The 19977-nt window shown below is 44.8% G+C and overlaps 1 protein-coding gene across 2 annotated transcripts in view; it reads right to left on the bottom strand.

The window, feature by feature from the left end:
• LOC310911718 (UDP-glucuronosyltransferase 1A1-like) overlaps positions 1-16060 on the bottom strand; it is a gene marked incomplete at its 5' end in the record, with an annotated part of 75550 nt that extends 59490 nt beyond the window's left edge. Inside the window, 2 exons of one of the 2 annotated variants that reach the window (XM_083865603.1) lie at positions 15126-15611; positions 15750-16059. In XM_083865603.1, the coding sequence (XP_083721729.1) occupies positions 15126-15611; positions 15750-15974 (711 nt within the window). Of the gene's footprint in view, positions 1-15125 lie in introns of both variants that reach the window. The other variant, XM_083865611.1, reaches the window with a different exon arrangement.
• Between the last annotated feature and the right edge of the window lie 3917 nt (positions 16061-19977).

Genomic DNA, 19977 nt, shown 5'->3' with positions numbered 1-19977 from the left:
CCTCAGATCAGTCTTACTTATTTTCCCCGTTTTGCTAAGGTTTTTGATTACTTCTCCTGGGAAGGTGGCAGAGAGCAGTTTTATGTCAGGATGGCTTTTCAGAAAACAAAACTTTTGACTATCAGAGTAGGAGAGAGAAGCTCTGTGGTAAATGAGACTAAAACACTCTCTGAAGTTTCTTTTCTAAACTCTAAAGAAAAGAGAACATCATAGGAACAACTACTCAATATGTTCAGATTTTTATAAAGAACACTAGCATCAGGGCAGTGGGAAGCTGGCCAGTTTAGCAAACAACATTTTCTCACAAGAAAATGGTTTAAATTTGTATTTTGTGATGACCTCCCAGCTGTCTGGTAAAGTGGGATAAGAAGAGGGATGGCAGGGAAATGTCCTGTCCTCCCCTCCCTCCTGCTGCAGGTTCAATTATCCATCCAAACCTTCCGCATAACGAATGGGTGCAAAGGCAACCCTGGGATGGGTGAAGTTAATCAGTACCTCAGCATTTGTGAACTTGACAAAGGCTCCCTCACTTGGCCTGGTTATCTCAGGTTATCCCAGCCAGGAATTCTGGAATTTGTTGGGTTCAAGGTAGGGCGAGATCAAAGTTGCTCCCTGCTCAAACATAAGCAAAAGGACAGTGGGAAGGCTGGATTTGATGCAAAGTCACCAATTTGGGGGCAGTCCTGTCCAGAACTGGGGAAGAAGCTAAAAAAAATTTCCTGAGCTGCGGGAACTGGGAGTGTTTATGGAGAAGAGGAGGCTCAGGGGGGACCTTGTCACTCTCTATGACTCTGTAATATATTTTATAAAATAATTTATGCTGGAGAACTAAAATGACAGCATTTGTATAACCAAAGCGAGTGACAGGGAAGAAGCGATTCGGATCAGGAAAGAGGGATTCTCCAACCAAGGGTAAGCTGCTTCCACAAATGTTTTTTCCAAGGCATTTTTCTGTCTGACAAGGCCCCAGAGATATGCATTCAATATGCACCCTTGATAAGATAATATTCATCACCAAAGATGTTCATTCCCAAACAGAATTCCAGTAAAGACAATTAATTATTCACCCATTCCGGGAAACTTTTCATCAGAACAGCAACAAAAAATACAGGAATATGCTAAAAGATAGGATCAAGAAAGGAGTAAGCAACAACACCCCTGCTCAGTCAAATAAAAGTATAAAAAAAAGACCCCGTGAAAACAAAATTTGTGAACCAGGGGGAAATTCAGTGCGATAGAGTCCGGATCGTTGTTCACCCAGTGTCGAACGAGGGCTCAGCACTATTTTGCTTGTGGCTTTTTCAAAACTTATATTTGATTATTTAAAAAATTCTCTTTAATTCTCATACTGGCTAATTCATTTATAACAACTCCCTGACAGGAAGTGGGGTGGGATTGGGCTGACTTGCTGTGTCCTAAGGGAAAGATTGAGAGGAAATGGCTTCAAGTTAAGCCAGGTAATGTTCAGAATGGGTATTAGAAAAAAAAATCAGTGCTAGTGACAGTTTCAATTATCCCAGCTCGCTCCACGCCTCATCCAGCCTAGCCTGGGACATTTCCGGGGTGGGGCAGCCACAGCTTCTCTGGGCAACCTGTCCCAGTGCCATGTCACCCTCACAGAGCAGAATTTCTTCCCAATATCCCATCTAATCCTTTCCTCTCACTTAAAGCAAATGCCCTTGTGCTATCACTTCAGGCTCTTGTAAATAGGCTCCCTCCAAGAGAGAGATAAGATACATCCCTATCAAACACCTCACTTGGATCATGCAGATGTATGACTGCCTGAGGTGGTTTAGTAAGGAAGTGATTCTTCTGAAAAAAAGTTATAGCAAAACCAACTAATTACTAATTACATGAAAAGTGACAGATAATATAGCCATTAGAAAGGTGACACGCCTCTGCGAACACACAGGGTTGAAAATCAGGGAAATCCTGAGAAGAGCGCTTTTTCATCGCAGCCTCAGAAGGTGTAAGAATGCAGCGCGGCTCCCTGCTTGCCACAGGCCAGGGGCGGCCGGACCGGCCAGACCTTGCCTGGGCCAGGCCTTTCCCGGGAAGCCTGCTGGGCCCGGTGACTCTGGGGAAGGGGAGAAGAATATGTTCCGTCCCCTCCCAGATCGGGTTTCCAGCGGCTGTTAAAACATCCTGCCACTAAGCCATGGGGCCAGGCCGGGCTCTGCTTCGCTGCAGTACTGGCCGGCCATGTAGCCCGGCCGGCTCAGCCCGCGGCGCGGTTCAGCTGAGATTCACTCTCGCTGCGAGCCGCCGAGCCATCCTGCAGGACCATGGGAAAATCACGTGGCTGAGAACAGAGGCAGCCCTGTAGCCCCACACAGAAAGCAGCCCCACAACTGGAATTGAATGCGGCAGGGGCCAGAAACAGCCGTGCAGCCAGAGCGGCTGCCGCTCGGCAGAGATAACATGGCCATCCGCAGGCCCGGGTGAGGTTTTTGCTCTTTCCTTGACAGATGAAACTTGCAAAGCACTAATCCTCTGAGTGAGAGAAAAGATGGAACAATTGAGACATGGAGAGACACAGCATGAGACCAAAGTCAGTGGAGAGCGAGAGAGCGTGTAAAAGTCCTAAGTGGGAGGAAGATCAAGGAGTGTCCTAGTTTGGGCTGGACTTCTGTTGTGAGGCCATTGAAAATGGACTAAAATATCTCTGTAACTTAGAGAATGCTTTTTAGGGAGATGCAAAGTTCTACTCATAGTCTTGGAGTGATATAGCTGTGATCGAATAGAGAATTTTGAACAGAGAAAGATAAAGAGAAATGAAGGCCTCTGCCCTCAAGGAAATAAAGAAGACTTCTGTTTCTTGAGATGAAGATGATTTTGGAGAGAGATGAAGAGAACCTTTGTTGTGTACTAGAACAGTCATTCTTAAACTGTAGCCTAAAATAAGCTGATATGCCCATGAGTGCAGCTATGGCAAGGCTGCCAAATGGGAAGGATGTCACTATTTGCAGAATTCCCCGGAGGGCTGCAGATTTGTGACATGGGAGCTACACGAGAACTGCTTCTTGTGGCGATGTCTCCATGGGAGTTCTAAGAGGCTCCTTCCCTAAGAACTCATGAAAGACTACTTTAAAGGGATGAAGCTGACTGAAAACTCCCAGGTTTTGTCTCTTTATGTGGTCAGTGGGAAAGTGAATTGACTTTCAGTATGGGGAGAGGAGAAGTGTTTTGAAGGTTTCATTCTGATTCTTCTTCTTTTTTCTTTTTTTCTTGTAGGTTTGTTAATAGACCTGTGTTTATGCCTTTAAGGCTTGAGCCTGCTTAGTTTCTCTCTTTGTCCGATCTCACAGAGAAAAAGAGTAAATGATTCTGGTAGACACTCAAACCACTACACTAACTTGGAGAAACAGCAATTGATGAACATGAAACCACTACATGAATGGGTTTATCCTTCTGGTTTTGAACTAAAACCATCACACTGCCACAACCTCACCCAGCCAGCCACTGACCTGAGATAATGGCTTCTTCTTCTCTCCACAGTGGATGCCTCCAATGAAAACCATGTTGGGCATGACAGGCATGGGATACTCAAAGACAAAGTCGATTCTCCTCAGCCAGATGGATCCATGACTTAAAAGCTCTGTCATTGTCATCGGTTTTTGGAGGAACTCTGAGGCCAGCTCTTCAAATTGAGAATAGGCAATATTGCAGATGAAGGACTCGGAAAGGGCAATCAGGAAGTTCTTCACCCTCTCAGAGAAGGTCATGTGGTCGGTGTATTGTGAGAACGAGCGTGGGACATAGGACGGCGGGTCCGGGCCCTGAGCCGCATGAACCTCCAAGGCACATGGAACCATCCGCAGGAAGAAAACACTGGGGAGGGAGAAGTGCAGGGCAATGATCTGCCCACAAGGTGTCACGGGATCTGTGAGCAGACCATCAAAGTGACTGTCTCCAATGTACTTCATCAGCTCTTGGTTGTACAGCAAGGACTTGCAGGAAGCGTGAAACATGGTTCCACTCTTCCGGTAATCTTGCAAAAGCTTCCAGAATCTCACCAGGAAAGGCTCTTGGCTGAAAGTTCTTGCAGCAAAGGAACCTATGTGTTCTTCCATGTCCTTCTTCGTGACTGGCACAGGGTAGGTTTTCAGCTCATAGACATCTGAGGAATCGATCAGGATTTTGTTGTCCGGTGCGATGACCACGATTTTGTGCCCTCTCTTGCTCAGCTCAAGCAGCACTTTTTTCATGCTGAGCCAGTGGCTGCCCTCCATGGGGATCACCAGCAGCTTCCCAGCACCAGCTGGGCTCAGGACGCACATGAATGGGAGAAGCAGTGCCACCAGCATGGTGCATCACCATCACTCACGCCAAGCTTAGTTTATTGTCTCAATGCCACCTTCTTCCTTCAGCAGGATCCCAGCTTTGTGGCACTTTCGCCACCAGCCCACCATGGCCAAGGTCTGATGAAAAAATGCAGGGAAAAGCCATGCAGAGGACTCTGCTCTGGAGGGATCCACACAGGCCTTTATATGATTGTCCATACAGACAAAGCAGGGAATTTGTTTGCTACAAAAGTTAAATATTAACTTCCCTATTCTGTTGTGATTACCCTGTGATTTTGCCTACATTTGTGGAAGGGAAGAGAAGCCTTGTCCTTAGAAAAACATCTGTACTTTCTGTTAATGTTTAAGCTGCAAAGTCTGTCAGCACTAAGACACTGTCAGCACTATGTCTGTGACACCAAGAGCAGGGGAATCATGTTAACAATAATTGTGGCTAAAACCATTGACCTGGTGAATACACAGTGAGAAAACAGTACAAATACACCCAGTAGAATGGATGCAACTGCATTCCTGAGGACATGAGGGTGATGTTGAATTCCCACCTCCTGGAAGCAGTCAAACCTGCACTTCCTACAGAGATGTCACAGCCACCAGGATGTACCATGCAATCCCAAATCTGAGAACAATCCCCATTGGCTTTTTCCCCCCTGGCACTGCACCAAAAAAGTGAACTGATGGATGAGTTCAGGGCAATCAAAGGGAAAGGAGGCCAGCACAGGGACACAGAAAATGAGTTTTGGTCTTTGGCTCCAGCCTTGAAAACCCTTTCCATGTATTGTGAGCAAGACAAAATCTAGGAGGAGGTGTGACGCCTTCCACTAATCCCCCTGCAGAGATGCTTTGTCTTTGTGCAAGTGAAAACAATGCCAGAGCAAAGCCTTTTGATGATGCTAGGGAAGAAGTCCTTGTGATGGAAAACTATCATCAGCACCAAGTTTTTCTGTTCTTTTTATAAATGGTGGTGGGACTCCCAGCATCCTCAGTTGGGACAAACAAATCCTTACAGCCTTAGGCAAAGAGATTTGTCTCATGACACCCAAAGGGTGCTGCGACTGCCCTGCCAGAGCTCCACTCTGTCACACTGGACATGGAGCAACCATCCTTAGACATGGAAAACCAATTTCTGGAGAGGGCCAGCACGGGAGAGGTGGCAAACACCACAGACTGAAAGCAGGAGACTGAACAGATTTACAAATAATTCTCATTAAATGCAGGAAATCTGGACGCAAAGAGTTTATTGCAACTGCTGTGACAAGAAGTCACTTCCAAATTAACTTGCAAGTTGCTGCTTACTATGTTTTCTACTCTGGCCTCAATTGGATTTCCAATGGCAAAAACACTTGGATGAAAACAGCCAGAGAAGTTCATTTCCCTTGACTATACCAAAAGGAGTCTTTTCATAATAAGATGGCCACACTGTCTCATGGACTCCACAGACTCCCTACTTTTTGAACCAGACCATAAGAGCAAAAACTTGGGGAAACATGAGGCAGCAACAGGAAGGGCAAGAGAAATTAGAAATAAAGGGGCACAGACAAAGAAAGGATGAAGTCCTTAGATTAGCACAGGATCAGCTGAGGTCAGATCTAAGCTGGGTAATTATTATTGAGAAAATTAACAGCCAGGCTCATTTTTCAAAGCAACAGATAAGTGTGTATGTGTTTGGTTTTCACCATGAGTAGCAAAGGGCACCTGGACCCTCCTCAGCTCTGAAGGGTGTGGTGCTCATTACCAGCTCCTGTTCCATGTGCAAACAAGGAGCTGAGGAACTGAGGATTCCAAATGAGAGAGAGCCAGGTGCCTGCTTGGAGGAAAGCCTTCCCCACTGCATACCAAAGGACATCAAGGCTTGGTTGAGCCAGGACTGTAGGTTTGTTTTCCTCTCAGAAGTGAGAAAGCTTTTGTGGGTTATTCCAGGGAGTCTCTTGGAGGTGGCAGGGAGTGATGGATCAGCTCTGCAGGGTTTGGCCCCCTCACCCTACGATTGCTTCAGCTCCAAAGGGCACTAAAACTTTCGCAAACTGTTCACCTGTGAGTGGGACTGGCTGTGATGTGTGGATTTCTGAGTGGCACTGAGGATAGAGAGTAGCAAAGAGATACCTCAGCACCGCTAAAACCCCTGATATTTGTTGTGGCAGCCTGGAAGTGTTGGTTTCATGCACTGGATTTGCTTCCCTGCTGTGAGGTGAGATTGTTGACCCACTTAGACTCTGGGTGCTGCAAGAAAGAAAAGGTTGCTCAACTCCAAAAGTGTGGGGATGATGCCCAGTGAAGCTGTGGATCCCTGCAAGTGTCCCAGGCCAGACTGGACAGGGCTTGGAGAAACCTGGCATAGTGGCAGATGTCCCTGCCCATGGCAGGAGGTGGAATGGGATGAGCTTTAAAATTCCTTCCAACCCAAACCAGCCTGTGATTCCGTGTAATTTGATTTCCCTGGTTTCTGGATGAAGGATCAGGCTTATCCATGGCGGAATCCTTGTGTGATTGAACCCAGACCCTTGTTGGTGCTAAGCAGCATCTGGGGAATGCAGATTGGTGGCTGCTGACAGGAGCCTGCTTGATTCCCCCTCAGGTTTTTCACAATCTGGAGATACACTATCTTTCAAGGAGAAACAACCTATAAGAGCAATTCTATGAGTTGGAAGGGAATTGAAATTTTTGTGAGAGCAAGAAGCAAATCACAGAACCAAAATCATTTCCAGGGCTGCTATTTCCTAAGCCATAAATAGAAACCTTGTGAAAGGAGAGGATTTAAAGCAGGACCTGTGCTCTTAAGCCCTGTGCTCGTGAGAAAAAGGAGTTTATTCAGTTACGCTTTTCTTTACTTCAGTAGCAACCTACCTAAACCTGAGGTTAATTGAATGGTTTCAGTTAACCAGTTGTTGAAATAAGTACTGGGAGATTTTGGCTGGAAAAGAAAAACAGGGAGAACTTTGAGAGGTGGCTGTAGATTGAATTCCTGAATTTGGTTTAATTGAATCATACTAACTTTGGTTTTCTGAGCTGGCCGAAAAAGCAACTTTGCGTTAACTTTGGCTAAAAAGATGAGATGCGATTGTCACCAGAGTGTCTCAGGCCTCACAGTTTTTGTTTATTTGCAATGTCACCATGCCAGCCTTCAGGTACTTCTAGTGTCAAGATATTGGCTCTGCTTCCTGCAAGCCTTGTGTTGAACTTCCAGAGACTTGAGGAGTTGGAAACTTGGGATTTCTCTGCCTGTTAATGAAAGTGTACTTGCTGCTGAGGCAGATCCCCATGCAAAAGAGGGGCAGGACAAGAGGAAATCAGCCTGAGGCAGCTTAGTCAATGTCTAAGTGCAGTTTGTGTTCCTCCAGGCCCAGCCCTTTGGTCTCATGTTCTCCCACAACCTCTCTGATGATCCTTACACAATTTAGGATTGGATTTCCAGCTGCATAAGGAAAGTAGGGCCAGTTCTGCATAAGCCTGAGCTCCTTCAGCTCAGAGCAGCTCCTCCCTCTGCAGGACCACATCAGCTACAGCAGAGAGGAGCCCTTATCTGGAATGAGACCACAGTGGACCCATTCCCCTGTCTGTGGAAAACTATGGAAGTGGTGTACCAGAAAGGCCTGTGGATTCCTTGTGTGAGAAAGAATTTGCATTTTGAATCTCTTCTTCTCTCTCCCTCTTCCAGTTATCCGTTTTCTTTTCTTACCTGTTGAGCAATGGGTTCAAAAGGCTTTGAAAACTATTTATTCTTTTCATAGGATTATATTTCTGAACAGGAATGACCAACCCAGGGCTCTACCGGTGTGTGTGAACACGCAGATTTCATTTCTCCCCTATGACTCACTTTATTCTCATTTACATCCAGCTCCTGGGCACTACTCAAAGGGAAATAGGAGAAATTCCTCTGCTGTGGTAGAAAATGTAGCTAGAAAAGGCGACTGAAGAAAGTTGTGAGAAATACACAAGCTTTTTCAAGCTGTGGAACATGTGATGTGCACCTAATGGGAGTGAGAAGAGAGGAGCTGGCAGGGATAAAATGAGGGCAGGATGTCTCTACCCTTGTAGCCAAGTTACAAATGCTTTGCAGCTCTGAGACCTTCGGGATATAAAAGCAAAGACCCATGTTGTGTAACCAGCAATAATGTGCCTCTTAAATCACAAACTAGCACCAATATTGTGAGCACTAACATGATAGAATGGCTTAGATATAAATTTATCCTAATATTCTAGTTAATAATTTTTTTCCCCTTGTTTATGAAATTTAGAGGGCCCTCCATAAGCTCTGTCCAAGAGCATAAAAAGAAGAGAGAAAAACCCCACCAATTCAGCTCAAAGATATTGTGCAGAGATATTGCGTGACCACAATGGAGAAGTGAGGGAGCAATTTCCCAGGAAAGAGATTGGTGTCCTGCTTTGAGCCTGGAAAGAAATGTTCACTGTTACCATTTCAGAGATGACATGGTGGCTATCAAAATAGATTTAGATTTCTAGATTAGCGTTAAAAAACCCAGCAGAACAATTCGAGTGAAAGCAGATGTCAAGGAGCAGGTATGAAAACTTACCTGAGTTCTGCATTCAAGAGTCTTTCACCAAATCCACAATTCTAAGATTATTTCTTGCCATTTCAATGTGGCATCTATATTTCACCCCCACAAACAGGAGTAACTTAACACAGACAGCCATTTTGGAAAGAATTTGTCATGAAAACTCAAGTGAAGAAACTGATGCTGATGACGCTGGATTTAAAAACCAAAGATGAATCGGGGGTTTTTGATCAGATAAAAGAAATATATGTCAGATGCCTTTAAAATGAAATCAAAACTGGATCTGGTTGGTGGCTAATACACATTCATTCAGGAAAGTAATTTCGATCTGATAGGTGAAATCTCTTTTTTGTTTGGTTTGTTACAATCCCTCATCAATTGAAATATGTCTCTGTCAAGGTTATTTGATTTCAGCTAGTGGAATACAACTACCCAAACGTTGTTGAATTAAATAATGGCCAGAATTTACACCAGTGGTTCAGTGTGACAGACTTGAAAGATTCTTTTTGGGCTTGCCCATAGCAGAGGAAAGTAGGGATGTATTTGCTTTTGAATGGGAGGACCCCAGTTCAGAAAGAAAGCAACAGCTTTGGTGGACAAGGTTACCCCAAAGGTTTTCTGAATCCCCAGCCTATTCGGTCAAGCGCTAGAAGGTGTACTACAACTTTTCTCCATCACACTTGAAATAAAATTTATCCAATATGTAGGTGATTTATTTCTCTCAGGAGAGGAGGAAAAGGAAAGTCTAAAATCCACCATATCATTACTGAATTTTCTGGGAAGCCAAGGACTTCGGGTATCAAAAGGAAAACTCTTGTAGAGCATGAGGTAAAATACCTAGAACATGAAATTTATCAAGGGAGCCAGCGCCTGAACCCTGGAAGAATTATGGGGATAGTCTCAGTTCCACAGTCGAAAACTAAGAAGGGCATTAGAAGGTTTTTAGGCTTGTTGGGATATTGTAAGCTATGGATTGAGGGACACACTCAGGCCATCAAGTGCTTGTATGAAAAGTTAGTGGAAGAGGAGATTAAGTGGGAAAAGGAGGATGAGCGAAAGTTTCAAGATTTAAAACAGAAATTAGTGCACTGGCATTGAGTCTTCCTGCCTTAGGCAAACCTTCCTATCCATTTGTGGATATAGAAGAAGGGGTAGTGTTGGGAAAGATGGAACAGGAAGGACTTATGGATATGATTGTATGGTAAAAAATACTGCAGATGTAAAACCTGTGAGTGAAATAGGAATGAAAGCCAGTTTTGAGATGTAGGCATGCTAGGCAGGACGACAGTGATTAGCTGAAGATGGATTGAAAGACAAGAAAACAAAAGGCTCAGGAATGTTGCCTTTCCACTCTGCAAAGGCATCAGGTAGAAAACAGATAAGAAATGTAGCTTTTAGAGTTTAGAATATAAAATGACATGGTAATGTAGTAGTTCTTATAGGCTGCATGCAGTTTGTAGGTTTTGTATCTTGCACGGGTTGGTCACTGTAAATTAGAATATTCAACACAAAAAGAGATATAATGTATTGTAACAAGGTGATCGCTCTCTTACTCTCTTACCTTGCTTGCTCTCTCTTTCACCCTTCGCCTCTCTTCTTTTTACTCTCTTGTTCTGTCCCTCTGCCCTCTTGCTTCTCCCCTTTTTCCCCCTACTCTTTCTTCTATCTCTCTCTCTCCCCATTCTCTCTTTAGGGCTTTGCTTCAGCCGAGGCTGGTGGCTGAAAGCAGGCCCTCTTTACCCACGACCTTTGTAATAAAGCCACGTGTTTCTAGAACATCTCAGATCTGCAAAGTTCCTTGTCCCTGCCATCCACGGAAAATACTACAGGGTAGCACATGGAGTACTGTCCCAGGACTGGGGAGGATGCAGGAAACCAGAGGCCTATTTATCAGACCTGCCTGGACCCTGTCAGCTGGGGGTGGCCAACCTGCATTCAGGCAGCAGCAGCAACCACCCTACAGGTGGAAGAAAGCAAGAAATTAACCTTTGGGAGAAAATGGAAAGTATATACCCCACACTCAGTTGGATGTATCCTAAGCCAAAAGACTGAGAAATGGCTTACCGACTCTCAAGTGTTCAAGTATGAGGCCATTTTAATAGATAACGAAATGGAGCTAATTGTGGATAACCATCTCAATCCTGCCCAGTTTTTGTATGGGGAACCTGTAGAAGGACTAGTGCATGATTGCCTAGAGGTTATTAATTATCAAACTAAGGTAAGCGAATAGCTAAAGGATCAATTGCTCCAAGGAAAAAAACGATTGTACATCAATGGATCTTCAAGGGTAATCCACGGCCACTGGGTTTTGGGGCATATTATAATAGATGAAGGGTTGGTAACCTTAAGAAAAGGCAAAATGACCTTCCAACTGGTCAGCCCACGCAAATGAGTTATATGCCCTAAAACGAGCTCTGGAAATATTAACACAAGAAAGAGGAACAGTGTATACAGACTCAAAATATGCCTTTGGGGTAGTGCATACCTTTAGAAGGATTTGGGAAGAGAGGGGACTATTAAGTTCAAAGGGAAAGGGACTGGTTCCGGAAAAGCTTATTTTGGAGGTATTAGAAGCCTTACGATTACCAGAAGAAGTGGCAGTGGTATATGTTAAATGACACCAAAACGAGGTTACTCTGGAGGCAAGGAGAAAGCAATTTCGCAGATTCGGAAGCTAAGGATGCAGCTGAGTGTTGGATGGAAAAATTAATGATGGTGTTAACCCCCCCAGGAGAAATGCAAGAAATCCCTGTATTTAGTGAGACAGATCAGGGAGAACTCCTTGGAATGGGAGCAAATAAAGATAATGAGGGGAAGTGGAGATTACCTGATGGGAGACAATTGTTAAATAAACCACTTGCCAAGAAATGCTAGAAGGCATGCATGGTACAGCACATTGGGGTACCCAAGCGCTGAGTGATCGATTCCAAAGGGACTGGAGCTGCAGAGGAATTTTTGGAATAGCTCAGCAAGTGACTGAACAGTGTGTGATATGTCAACAAGTAAATAGGAAAATCACGTAAAGAACATCCAAAGGAGGGTGGGAACTAGCTTTATGGCCCTTTCAGAACATCCAGGTAGACTTTACTGAGCTTCCCCAAGCACTACAGTAGAAATTTTTGCTAATGATAGTAGATCACTCAACCCATTGGGTAGAGGCAGTGCCCACAGTTAAAGCCAATGCCAGTATTGTAAGTAAAATTTTCCTGGAATCAATAATTCCCTGATATGGGATGGTGAATATGATTGATCCAGACCAAGGAACTCATTTTGCATCTAAGATATTACAGCAAGTTGTTCAAGGCCTGGGGGTAAAATGGGAGTTACACACTCCATGGCATCCACAGAGTTCTGGTTGTGTTGAAAAGATGAATCAAACTCTTAAAAGAACTTTGGTTAAGCTGATGATAGCAACTCAAATGTCATGGATAAAATGCCTCCCTTTAGCTCTGTTAAAAATTAGAACCCAACCCCAGTCAGATCTAGGAGTCTCATCATATGAAATGATGTTTGGACTACCTTTTTTGACCTTGCCACAGAAAGTTGCCACCTACGAAAACAGGGAAGCCAATGCTAGGAAATATGTCTGTTTTGCGGTGCACCCCTGACACACATGTGGGTGTGTGGGTGTTTCCATTTTGGGAAAAGAGTTTCAGTTTCACTACTGACTCTTAAGGAAAAAGACCCAGAACTTTCCATTGTTCGCTCATCGGAATTGGCCCAGTGCAAACAGGAGGGTACTGGTTGGATCTTGAAATGTACTAAACTTGTAGCTGTTTCTACTGGGCAGCAAGCCAAAACCCCCTCCTAAATCATTAAGTTACGTAAGAAATAGGTGATTGGTGCTTTTTGGGGTGCCTTAGCAGGTGCTAGAGGCTTCTCTGCACTGTGCATGGCTTTTGCTTTTGATTTGTATCATTTGTTATTTTCTGCCTTAATTAAAACACTTCGCTTTTCAAAGCACACCTGATCATCCATCTTGCAATTACTTTAGAGCCATTTCTGGGAGGTTGCAAGTCAGCCCTCAGGGCCTGATACATCTTTGTGGGGCTTATAACATGCTGGCCACCACACAGCCTGTATCAATCTATGGCACAAACCTTAAAAGGACTAAGGCATAAAGGGGCAATTCTGCAAACTACCAGCCTGGATTTCAAAATTCATAATATTAATCCTGGAAATTGGGTAATGATCAAGTCATGGAGAGATCAGCCTTTGACCCCTCAGTGGGAAGGTCTTTTCCAGGTATTGCTCACCACTGAATCAGCTGTGTGAACCACAGAGTGGAGATGGATGGTCTCATGCCAACAGAGTTAAATGCCTGGTGGAAGAACCCTATGAATGTACTACAAGAGTCTCCAGACTGTGTGAGACAAGATTGACTCTTAAGCAGAGACTGAGAGATAACCAGAGAAGCAGCAGCATGTGCAGAAAGTAGAATCAAGCTTCCACCAGCCAGCTCGAGGACTGTTTTAAGTAACACTTCGGGCAGGGAGTTTGAACCGTATCGGTTATTAATGTAATTGTTCTGTTTTAATAGACAGAGATCGCAAGCATCTATTGAGGGGAGGTACACAGGGAACCATAAAGAGGTGCTGGGGTGGTTTGCTTAGGACCTAACAAATGGAGTAAGACAAGAAATACAGGACAAGACTGGGTTGGCCCCTGAGTTTGCCACTGAGAACATTCGATAGCCCTGCTGCAGGCAGCAACCCTGTAGGCATGGTAAGGTGGGGGCAAAAAGGGCATACCAGACCTCTATCATTCCTCAACTATCCTTTCCTTCTAAATCCAATACGGGTGCAATTAACAACAGGAACTAGAGGGCAAGACTGAGTTGGCCTCTATACTCACAACCAAGGTACTCCTGCTATGGGTAGCAACCCCATAGGCATGGTAGATGGGGGTAAAAAGCCATATTGGATCTCTGAGTTCCCCTTTTGTCTGCTCCAACCAATTCATCATTAAGTGTCCCTAAGGGAAACCTGAGGGGTTTTTCTGTTCCCACTGTCCTTGCCCACATCAACAAATGCTAGTATGAGTCATTCAAAAATTTTGACTTTGAGAAGTGGGAGTAGATTATCGGAATCAAAAATGGGTGTTAATTGTGCGAGCCAAATAACTTATAGAAGAGGAAAAGGGGTGTTTGTTGTAGATGAGTAATTAGATGGATGGGCTCTCACAATTAAGGGATAAATATTATGTGTACGCTAGAAGAAGTTTTGTAGGTGTATTGTGATATGTCCTCCCCTAGTCCTCTTTCCCCTCTCCCTTGTATTGTTCTCACACAATGGCCTTGGTAGTTGGGGCACTGGAGGAGGGCCAGGTTGTTACTGTGGCAACAGCTGATCTCCAATCAAGATGTAAGAAAGAGATCTCCACCAATGGACGGTGAAGAAGGGGTTGGCTGAGAAGACCCTGGGAAGGGGCTAGGAGTATAAAAGGCAAAGCATCCATTTTATAGACGACACATGGCTGCTGGTCCTAGAGACTCCCAGCGCTGTTCTTTCTCCTTATTCTGTCTTTTCTTGTATTTTGTTAAGGTTTAATAAATCTTTGAAATTTTAAAAGTGAGTGTAATTTCTCAAAGGAGCAATATCCTCGGAAAGAGATTGGTGTCCTGCTTTGAGCCTGGAAAGAAATGTTCACTGTTACCATTTCAGAGATGACATGGTGGCTATCAAAATAGATTTAGATTTCTAGATTAGCGTTAAAAAACCCAGCAGAACAATTCTGGTGAAAGCAGATGTCAAGGAGCAGGTATGAAATCTTACCTGAGTTCTGCATTCAAGAGTCTTTCACCAAATCCACAATTCTAAGATTATTTCTTGCCATTTCAATGTGACATCTATATTTCACCCCCACAAACAGGAGTAACTTAACACAGACAGCCATTTTGGAAGGAATTTGTCATGAAAACTCAAGTGAAGAAACTGATGCTGATGACGCTGGATTTAAAAACCAAAGATGAATCGTGGGTTTTTGATCAGATAAAAGAAATATATGTCAGATGCCATTACAATGAAATCAAAACTGGATCTGGTTGGTGGTTAATACACATTCACTGAGGACAGGAATTTATATGGTAGATGAAATATCTTTTTTGTTGGATTTGTTACAAATCCCTCATCAGTTCAAATATGTCTCCATAAAGATTATTTGATTCAGCCTGCGACAAACAACTACTCAGACCTGAATGAATTATATATTGGCCAGAATTTTTAAAAAAAATCAATAGCGATAAACTTCTTGAAACAACATAATGAATTTTCATTGGGAAATGTACAATCTGTAGGCAAAGGACCATTACCTTAGGCAGTGGTTTCCCCTTAGCACAGTTGATCCCGCCAACAAAGACCATGTTGGGCATCACTGGCCTGACGTACTCAAACACAAAGTCAAACCTCAGGAGCCAAATGGCAGCGGAGTTCACGAGGTCCGTGAGGGACACATCCTTCTGAAGAACTTCTGAGGAAAGCTTGAGTGCTTCTCCATAGAAACCGTTGCAGTACTGGAACTCCAGGAGGGAAATCAGGGCATTTTCCACCCTCTGGAAAAAAGTCATGTCGTCTGAATTGAAGCTGAAGAGTCTTGGGATGTAGGATGGAGGGCTCGGGCACTGTGGGGCTGCAAAGTGCAGGTTGCAACCAAATCCCCTCATGAAGAACACAAAGGGAAGGGAGAGATGATGGGCCAGGATGGTCCCACACATGAAGATTGGATCTGTCAGGACGGCATCAAAGCCACTTTGGTTGAGGAATCTCAGGGTCTCCTGGCTGCGGAACAGGTCCTTGCACTGCCCAAAAAAGGTGTTGTAAGTGTGAACATAGGCCTTGTACATTGCCAAGACATTGAGGGGGAAGGCCTTCTCCATCAGGTGCACAGTGACATATTCCTGAAATGCATTATCCAGCTCTTCCAGGGTCTGACTCACCGGGTGTGTGACCACCTTGTAGGCCTGCGTTGTCTCCATATGCCAGCTTACCTCGGGAACCAGCACCACCACCTCGTGTCCTCTCTCGCTCAGCTTCTCCACCACTTCCTTCATGCTCAGCCAGTGGCTTCCCACCATGGGCACCACCAGGAGCTTCCCTCCATCCGAGAGGCCAGGCAGGAGGAGGAGGATGGAAATGCAAGCCCAGCAATGCCTCAATGCCATGTTGTTGTGATTGGAGTAGGGGGCATGGAAGAGATTTCTCCTGCACGATGTAACCTGTAGGTACTTTGGAAAGCAACAGATGGATGGATTTGTTGCACTGTCCTCTGTTATAATTCTGTTGTTAATGATTCACAGCTTTGAATTGTGGGTGGTTTATTTTACCTTTTCCCTCCTTACATGGAATGCCAAGATTTGGTGACCCTTTCAATGCTGAGTCACTGGAGGTCCTCAGAGTTCAATGAGCTCATTCTTGACCTGCTACTCACATCCATCAAGACTCCTCATCTTTGTTGCATCTTGTGTTACAGCTTGGCCATGACCCAGGGAGGCAACCTTGGTGTGAACAACTCCCAAGCCCACAGGAGCAAATGAAAGCAGCCTCTCCATGTTGGAGACATGGATCCTGAGATGATTCCTGCAGCGATGGAGCAGGAGACCCTCAGGACAAGGCTCAGGCTCTTCTGAGCTGGCAGGAATCTCCTCAGTGCCAGGGACACCACCAAAATGTGCTGAGAGAGTGTCATGGGTTGATATAGTTTGCTTTTTTTTTGTTAATAGAATATCATTCCGCTAGGACCTTAAAATTCTCTGGGAAGGACGGGAACCTATTAGGGGTCCAGTTTTGGGTTGACATGCAGTTCTGAGCAGTCAGGAAACGGAATACGACTTTTGGTAATACCCATATAAACTGAGGCTGGGTTTGAGACTTCCTCTTTCTCCCTGTCAGGCAACCAGGTAACATCGTGGCCAGCTGAGGAGGGCTCAGCTTTGGCCTTGGCTGCCCCCAAGGTGGCTGGGACCCAGCCAGGCATCTGAGAGTCACTTCCCGCAGAGGAGGCAGGGCTGCAGTTCAACAGTGCTGGCCGTGTGTCTAGAGCCACAGCGGGGATTGGGTTGGGTCGTGGCATGGCCGTGCCCTGGGTCCCTGGCTGCTGGCCTTGCCCAAGGGGAGGAGGGGGTCTCCCCCTCACCCTACACTGGGCCTCAAAGAGCAGCTGCGAGCGGCTCACACCTTCAGATGGAGGAATGGAAGACAAGGCATCCATCAGCTTCCACCGCCACCGGCATGGCTCTGAAACCCTTGCAGCTGCCGTGGCAGAGATCACATAGCCACCGCAGGCCTAGATAAGTGTTAACTCTTTCCTGATACAGATTGAGACTTTCTTAAACTCTTACCCTTCTCAGAAATGAGAGAAAATGCCAAATTGGAGACATGTAAAGGGAAAATATGGAGATGTCAAAGTCAGTAAAGGGAGAGTGACTTTTTAAGTGATAGGGAACCCAGATGCCTTTGTTCTAGGCTGAAAATTTATGCATTATGGTAACAGGCTGTAATATGCTAGAATAATCCTTTAAATATGAATTGGGGAGATGATTTGTGGATTTGTGCAAAGGTATCTGTGATGGACTGAGTGAATATTGAATTAGAAGCTATGTTTTGGGTAATCCCATGAGAGGTTTGAACAGAGAAGATGAGAAGAAGCCCTCTGCCAGTGAAGAAATGGGAAGACATCACTGTTCCTTGAGGTGAAAAATCCTTTGCCTTTGAAACTGCTCATTTTAAAAAAGTTCCACTCCAATCTGTGAACCTCCTACCCATAAGTGTGGTCATGGGAAAGGCCACGTAAATATGGAAGGTTCCACAATTGCAGAATTTCCTGGGCAGGCTGCTTTTGTGTGAATTAGAAGCCAAGACCAGACTGTTTGTCTTGTGGAAAGTCACCAAACAACAGGAGAGACTTCTCTGTCTCAAAGACTGAATGAATGACTATTTTATAAGTGGTACTGACCTGAAGTTCTGAGTTTTGCTTCTTTACATTGTTTGTAGGAAATGAACAGTTTGTGCTGGGAGAAAAGGTTGGTTTAGAAATTAATTTGTGGTGCTTTTTGTTTCGTTTTTTTTCCTTTTCTTGTTTTCTTCTCTTAGTGTATGTTAATAAAATCTATCTGTTTTACTTTTAAGCTTGGCCTATTTTGCCTTTTTCTCCAAAAATCCTGTCTCCCAGTTAGCAAAGAAAATTGGGTAAACCAAACCCTCTATACAGAGGCTGACCTCGCTCTGTCTAGCTTACATTCTCACTTTACAGAGATGTTTTCCTGCCTGGGAAACAGGCCCTCCGGTAGCTGAAAACTGCTGCCCACCAGCAATAAGACCAGCACTAAATGTGTTTTAGCAACCACTGCAGCCTCAGGTTTCAGACCTGACTCAGCCAAGGAGCAGGTTCAGCACAGACGTGATTTCCCCAGCCTCACAGCATTGCCATTGATGCCAACATTACAAATAATGCACCCCAGGATATTCAGAGCCATGCAGCCTCCATGCCTCAGGAACACACCTTCTCTCATCTCCCTTCATACCACGGGCAATGCACCAAAGTGAACTGCATGTTATTTTCCTCAGATCAGCCTTACTTATTTTCCCTGTTTTACTAAGGTCTTTGATTACTTCTCCTGGGAAGGTGGCAGAGAGCAGTTTTATGTCAGGATGGCTTTTCAGAAAAAAAAACCTTTTGATTGTCAGAGTAGGGGAGAGAAGCTCTGTGGTAAATGAGACTAAAACACTCTCTGAAGCTTTTTTCTAAACTCTAAAGAAAAGAGAACATCATACAAACAACTACTCAATATGTTCAGATTTTTATAAAGCACATTTGGATCTGGGCAGTGGGAAGCTGACCAATATAGCAATCAGCATTTTCTCACATAAAAGAAGTTAATTTGTATATTTTTCTGATGGCACCCCAGCTGTTTGGTGAAGTGGGATAAGGAGAGAGCTGGCAGGGAAATGTCCTGCCCTCCCCTGCCTCTTGATGCCAGATCAATTTTCCATCCAAACCTTCAGCGTAACGAATGGGTGCAAAGGCAACCCTGGCATGGGTGAAGTTAATCAGTACCTCAGCATTTGTGAACTTGCCAAAGGCTTCCTCACTTGGCCTGGTTATCCCAGGTTATCCCAGCCAGGAATTCTGTTATTTGCTGGGTTCAAGGTAGGGTGATATCAAAGCTGCTCCCTGCACACACATGGGCAAAGGGACAGTGGGAAGGCTGGATTTGGTGCAAAGTCACCAATTTGGGGGAAGCCCTGTCCAGAGCTGGGGAAGGGGAAAAAAATCTTCCTGAGCTGAAGGAACTGGGGGTGTTTATGGAGAAAAGGAGGCTCCAGGAGACCTTGTCGCTCTCTACGACTCCCTGATGGGAGATGGGCTGGGATTGGGTTGGTTTGCTGTGTCCCAAGGGAAAGGATGAGAGGAAATGGCATTAAGTTGCACCAGGGGAGGTTCAGAGTCGGTATTAGAAAAAAAAATCACTAGAAGAATGGTTAAGTGTTGGAATAATTGCCCAGAGAGGTGGTAGAGTCGCCGTGTCTGGAAGTGTCCAAGATGAGCCTTGATGTGGCACTTGGGGATGTGGTTTAGGGGTGATGACGGCAGTGCTGGTGTGAGGCTGAGGCTGGGTGATCCTGGAGGTCTTTTCCGAGCTTGAGGATTCTGTCAGGTGCAGGCTGGGCCATTCCAGGCTCAGGAATTATTAGAGAAAACTCAGGAGGGAATTATTAGCGTAGGTTCAACACACCGGCCAAGGCTGGCATAAATCCATGACTGGTGATCCCAAAATACCTCATATAAATCCATGAGAAGTGATCCCTAAGCCCCTCTAATAAATCCGTGGCAGGAGATGCCAAGCCCCTCTAATAAGTCCAGACAGAGATGCCAAAACTCCTCCAATATATCTATAACAGGAGATCCCAAATCCCTCTAATAAATACATGACAATTGATCCCCAAGCCCGTCTAAGAAATCCATGAAAGGCGGTCTGCAAACTCTTCTAATAAATCCACGGTAGGCAATCCCAAAATCCTTTAATAAATCCATGGCAGGAGATCCCAAATCCCTGTAATAAATCCACGACACAAAACAACTGTGTGTTTGAAAGAGGGAGCTGGTCTTTGTAGAATATCAGGATGGTTTCCTTTGGAAGGGACCTTAAAGTTCCCCTTAAAGGGTGG

Source organism: Zosterops lateralis, assembly GCF_965231275.1.
Source record: "Zosterops lateralis genome assembly, chromosome: 7".
NCBI classification, from domain to species: domain Eukaryota; kingdom Metazoa; phylum Chordata; class Aves; order Passeriformes; family Zosteropidae; genus Zosterops; species Zosterops lateralis.
The sequence above is the reverse complement of the archived record's forward strand: the minus strand, read 5'-3'. Positions and strand labels throughout refer to the sequence as shown.